This window comes from Citrus sinensis, chromosome 5 (genome assembly GCF_022201045.2).
Source record: "Citrus sinensis cultivar Valencia sweet orange chromosome 5, DVS_A1.0, whole genome shotgun sequence".
In the NCBI taxonomy this organism is placed as follows: Eukaryota; Viridiplantae; Streptophyta; class Magnoliopsida; order Sapindales; family Rutaceae; genus Citrus; species Citrus sinensis.
In genome coordinates this window covers 35,277,879-35,283,878 of record NC_068560.1, presented here as the reverse complement: position 1 = coordinate 35,283,878, position 6,000 = coordinate 35,277,879, and the positions used below count along the sequence as shown (strand labels likewise).

Genomic DNA, 6,000 nt, shown 5'->3' with positions numbered 1-6,000 from the left:
TCCTTAATCTCAACTGTTATATGAATGCAACTTTAGTCGAAGCTTAAATATTGAAACCCTAACATTGTTTTATATTAATAAAAAAAATAAGGAGAATAGATATTATCCAACTCTAATTATTTAGATTCTAAAATATAACGAAAACAAAAAAATAACACCTATTTTAATACAAATTTTCAGACTCTTTATAATAAACTTTTAAGCATATATATATATATATATATATATATACGCCTAGACGAGTACTTATCTAAACTGTCAGTGGCTAATGTTAGTGTCAAAAAGGAGTCTTCTTTATTCATTTTACTTTATTGTTTTTCAATTATAATCATTGGACAAAAGCCCACCTGTTCAACCTCATAACCAGGCTTAATAATAGCCAAGCCAACGGTGTCAAAGGATGCGTATGATAGAATCTAAAAATAGAAACACATTAGTGACCATTTCTATAAAATATTTTGGTATCAGCAAAGACTTAATAGGGAGGGGGGGCAAAAAAAAAAGGGGCCTTTTGGACCGAATCCGACGTGGCAATAAGATGGGTCCCACAAAAGACGAAATTTTGACTGAAAAACCTTAGCTTACCCCCGTCACGTCACTTTCCACAATAGAGCGCGAAGACGTTTTGACTGCGTGCGGGCAGCGGGCAGCACCGTTCGGGCACACCCCTCTCTCTCTCTCTCTCTCTCTCTCTGTGTCACTCACTGCACGCTTTCACTCAAAAAGAAATGTTTGAGTTAAAATAATCCAAAAAAGAAAAAAGGAAAAAGGTTAAAAAGATAGATAACCAGATCCTTCTTTCTCTCTCTCTCACACACACACTGGCTAGTGGCTACTTCTTAGAAAGTAAAAACCCAGGCAAAGTTTTATTTGTTTCAGCACCGATATTCAGCCCACAATAAGCACCACAGTAAGTCCCGAACGGTGCGTTTTATTTGTAATATAAAAGGGCACTGTTTGAACAAGCAAACACACTGCACGCGCATCTCATCTCACGCACGCATCACTCTCACTCATGCATTTCACACCAAGCAACGAGTTCAATTGCAGCCAGTTCTTTGCCATCTTCAAGCTCTGCTCTTCATCGTGGGATTGCTCTGTCTTTCAGTTTTCTCTCTTTCTCTCTTTCTCTCTCGAGCGTGGGTCTCTCTTCGGTTGTGGCTCTCTCTCTCGCCTTGGGTCTGTCTTCGGCAGTGGCTCTCTCTCTCACCGTGGGTCTCTCTCTCTCGCCTTGGGTCTGTCTTCGGCTGTGGCTCTCTCTCTCACCGCGGGTCTCTCTCATCCGGCCTCTCACTCATCTCGCTGCTCTCTCCTTCGACTTTCTCTCGTCGTGGATCTCTCTCGCGCATCTCGTTGGGTTTCTCTTTCTCTGTCTGCCCTGTAGATAGTTGTAGCCGTCGTAATCAATTAGTGGAGGTAATTGGTTTAATTAATGCCCAATTTTGGTTGTAATAATTCCAAATGTGTGAAGATTCAATTGTGAAGTCAAATTTTTATATATTAAATCAATTGCGCAATAATCTTAAGGGTATCAATTGCGCAATAATCTTTATATATTAAATCAGCATCCATTGGAAAATTAATAAGCACATTGGGTTATATATTAAATAAAAAATCACTAAATTCCAATCAAAGGCATCTCGTATGCTGCAAATTCTGCTGGTATATATTAAATTTGTGTTCACAATTTGCATCACTAGTTAGTTTAGTTGTGTGAGGTTGTGCTGAATTATTTGTATTTTGTTACTTTCATTTTGTCAATGTGAATTATTTCAATTTTGTAGAAATAAATAATATGGAAAAAGACATCGAAGTTGAAGAGTTGGAGAAATTTGAGGAGAACGATGAGCCAATAATTGGGATGTCATTTGATAGTGATGTTGATTTGTTTATTTACTTCAAAGAGTACGGTAAAAGAAAAGGGTTTCCGATTTTGAGGAGAACTAGTAGAAAGGATAGTGGTGGGATTCTTAGAAATGTGACTTTTGCTTGTGGGAGAAGTGGTGAAACAAGAAGCAAATCTGTGAATATTTTAAAACCCCAACCTAATGCAAAAACAGGCTGCAATGCTAGATTGGGAGCTGGTTTAGGGGATGATGGAAAGTGGACAATTCGAAGCTTAAATCTTGAACACAACCATGTGCTGTTAACTCCAACCAAATCCAAGTATTTTCGGTGCAATCGTAGCCTCAATACATATGCAAAAAAAAGGCTTGATGTAAATGATCGAGCAGGAATCAGATTATGTAAGAATTATCAATCACTTGTTATTGAGGCTGGTGGTCATGAAAATGTGACATTCATAGAAAGAGATTGTAGAAATCATGTTCAAAAAGAAAGAAGATTGCGGCTTGGAGATGGGGATGCTGCTGCTCTTCAAAACTATTTTATGAAAATGCAAGTAGAAGATAATAGGTTTTACTTTAGTATGCAAGTGTATGATGAGGGACGATTAAAAAATGTTTTTTGGGCCGAGCCAAGGAATAGGGAAGCGTACAAGGAGTTTGGAGACGTTGTTACATTTGACACCACGTATCTTACAAATAAGTATGATATGTCGTTCGCTCCATTTGTAGGAGTTAATCATCATGGGCATTCTATTCTGTTTGGGTGTGGATTGATTTCACACGAAGATATTGAGACATTCACGTGGTTATTTCGAACATGGCTATCTTGCATGTCTAATTCAGCTCCTAATGGAATCATTACAGATCAAGACAGGGCAATGAAAGTTGCAATTCAGAATGTCTTTCCCAATACTCGACATCGGTGGTGTTTATGGCATATAATGAAGAAAGTTCCAGAGAAGCTAGGGGGTTATTTGGTCATGTGCTATTGGATTGGAATTGAGGGAGATGCTGCAAATCTGTTATTCCTTAATTGTGTGCTACTGGAATGGTGGATGGATAAATGATATTCTGTTATTTTTTAATTCTATGCTACTGGAATTCTGATATTCTTTAAAGTGCAGAAATTGTTTTATGTTATTCTGGAATTCTGGATGTATTCTATGCTACTGGAATTCTGTTATTCTTTAAAGTGCAAAAATTGTTATGCTACTGGAATTCTGGAATTATTTAAAGTGCAGAAGTGCATAAATTGTTATGCTACTGGAAAGTGCAAAAATTGTTTAAAGTGCAGAAGTGCAGAAATTCTGTTATTGTACTGGAATTCTGGAAAGTACAGAAATTGTTATGTTACTGGACTTCTGGAATTATTTAAAGTGCAGAAGTGCATAAATTGTTATGCTACTGAAAAGTGCAAAAATTGTTTAAAGTGCAGAAGTGCAGAAATTCTGTTATTGTACTGGAATTCTGGAAAGTGCAGAAATTGTTATGTTACTGGACTTCTGGAATTATTTAAAGTGCAGAAGTGCAGAAATTATTATGCTACTGGAAAGTGCAGAAATTGTTTAAAGTGCAGAAGTGCAGAAATTCTGTTATTGTACTGGAATTCTGGAAAGTGCAGAAATTGTTATGCTACTGGAATTTTGGAATTCTTTAAAGTGCAGAAGTGCAGGAATTATGTTATTGCTTTTTATTTGGTCAAAATATTATAATTATAAATGATTATATTTGGCTTTGCAACAGAGGAAAAATTAATTGATTCAAAGAAGCAAATGACACAGGAGTTATGGACTACCAACAAATTTTTTGCAAAAAAAGGAATATCATTTCCCCATCAATACCAAAGTTATCTTAAAAACTGGTTCAACAAGTCATTGCACTAACAATACATTAATTAATTACACAACTTAAATATAATACATATTAAAAGAGTTATCATTATTTGCGGGACGTATGTTACAAGAACACTTGGTTGTTGTCTTCGCTGAAATTCTTGCTCAAGCAACTGAAATTTAAGAGATATGCATTCGATTTGATGGCCCAACTTGCGGACTTCTGCTAACAACATGTCAATTTTATTCTGATTTATAATACGATCTTCCATCCCTCTAAAATCATTACATTCACTGCTCTTCCAATCATCATCCCATTCAAAAGCCCCACATCCTTTGCACTTCCAAAACCTACGATTCGGATTTTCTTTTGTTCGTGAAGTTCGCAAGACCTTATTGTTGTTGCAGCATTTATCACAAGCTTTCAGTTGTGTTTGAATTTCGTTTGTGCTTGAAGACATAATGATTGAACAAATTCTGTTCAATATACACTTCAACCCAGATTCCTTCCAGAAAGAAAAAATGGTAGCCAATATATTAAAAACCAGCTTATTGATTTTTTTTCTCCCCCCCAAAAAAAGAAATACATCTTACTGCATTCATTCAGCTCAAATAAAATTATTTAATTTCAACTACAAAGAAAACAAAAAGAAGAAAAATATGGTCAAATGAGAAGAAGGGGCATGGCTCTGTTCTTAGAAATGAAAGTGAATTGATGGAGTTGACTAGTTGGGGGTTAGTGTAAGTAACTTTAGACCATCAGCACTTGCAGGATTAGTGTAAGTAATTAAAATATGATGTTATTTTTTATTATCTCTTGTAACTTAAAAATAACTACGGGATAGTAACATAATGGCTAAAGATCTTAATGTTTCAAAACCTTAGTTGCACTATTACAACTCCATAATTAACTTTTTATTTTTCCTACCTGATTTAACATATATATTTGTTTTCCAGAGAAGTATTAAAATATGGTGACTTGATAAACTCAAATATCATGGGTAGAATGTTACTCTACGGCTTTTAACTCAAGTGGGTTGAGTCATGCTGGAGGTCAACCAAAACCCAAAATGTGGAATGAAGAATACTCAGCTCCAAACACACAGCTGACATATGCTTCAGCAGACTCTCGCACTAACTTAATGCGTGCATAGCTTTTTAACAGAAATTCACTTCAGGAATAGCTAAAGCTATAATACTTTTAACCTTGATTCAGGACATAAAACCCCAAGCTTAAACAGATTGGTTTCAACTTGCATGACTAACTTCAACACGTGGAGAAAAAATTTCTAATATGGTAAAATTAGAGATTGGAAGTGTTTTTGTCTGTGCTTACTGTAAGTGAATTACCTAGGGGTTTTAAAGGGCTGAAAGAAATTTTTCTTTAGTTCAAAGCTTTGAGTATGCATACTTAATAATCTAGCAATTATTACTTACCAGTATATCAATACAATATTTTCATCTTTTAGTCCTATAACTTGTTGTATTTGTTAGAAATCATGTCAATACGGAAATCTAAATCAAGGGCACTGCAAAATTTCACACATCCGTCATGTAAAACAAAAGGGCCTTCCAACTAAACTAAAGCTATTTTTCCTGCAATTATGACCCAGCAAACATGAGAGGAACTAGGCAATCACATTTACAATCTTTACTAACTGATGTGATGAATAATCGAAATAAACTAGCTTTTGGATAATGCTATCACTCTCTACTCATCTTCAAACATAAAAGAACAAATTTCAAACTTAAATCTCTCTCTATCACTATGAACAGTTGCAATTTCACCCCTTCCAAAAGAAAATCATCCTTGTCCGGTAACACACAAATAAATAATTCACAATAGTCAATGACAAGCAATACTCACGAAATTTGCCATTACCTACACAATTTGAGAGCAGCAGAGACGATAGAGAAGAGAGAAAGCAGACCCACGGTGAGAGACCAACGACGAGAGATCCACGGCCAGAGACAAATGCCAAGCACCACCGCCGAGAAAGTTTGAGAATAGAGACGACAGGGAAGAGAGACAGCAGACCCACGGCCAGAGACCAACGCCGAGCACCCTCAGAAGGTTTGAGAACAGTGAGATTTCTGTGAGAGCAAATGGAGAAAAGTTGTGCGTCGCGTGAGATGGATTGCACGTGTGTTGGGATTGCTATGTGTATTACACGTGAGTTGGCTCATTTTATAGTATGTCCAAAACGCACCGTTTGGTGCTTATTGTGGTGCTTAACGTGGGAAGAATCTCATTTTCCTATTTGTTTTTGTTCTTGTTTCTGTTGTTGCCAGAGCCCAGAAGGTGGTAAAATAATTATAAC

General features: G+C 36.2%; 1 protein-coding gene and 1 long non-coding RNA gene across 2 annotated transcripts; one reads left to right on the top strand and one right to left on the bottom strand.

The window, feature by feature from the left end:
- The first annotated feature begins 716 nt into the window (after positions 1-716).
- On the top strand, positions 717-2,987 carry LOC102623676 (protein FAR1-RELATED SEQUENCE 5-like). The gene is made up of 2 exons (XM_006487435.4): positions 717-1,416; positions 1,785-2,987. Exon 2 carries the CDS (start codon positions 1,796-1,798, stop codon positions 2,912-2,914), a length of 1,119 nt encoding a protein of 372 aa, XP_006487498.2. The 5' UTR covers positions 717-1,416; positions 1,785-1,795; the 3' UTR covers positions 2,915-2,987.
- A 772-nt stretch (positions 2,988-3,759) lies between these two features.
- Positions 3,760-5,816, bottom strand: LOC127902659 (uncharacterized). The gene is made up of 2 exons (XR_008055089.1): positions 5,562-5,816; positions 3,760-4,185 (listed from the first exon to the last, which is right to left on the bottom strand). It is a non-coding gene; the product is annotated as an uncharacterized LOC127902659 (long non-coding RNA).
- Positions 5,817-6,000: the final 184 nt, after the last annotated feature.

Bases quoted from the DNA above. Each gene is read 5' to 3' on its own strand.
- LOC102623676 (XM_006487435.4), top strand. From the start codon at position 1,796: ATGGAAAAAGACATCGAAGTTGAAGAGTTGGAGAAATTTGAGGAGAAC.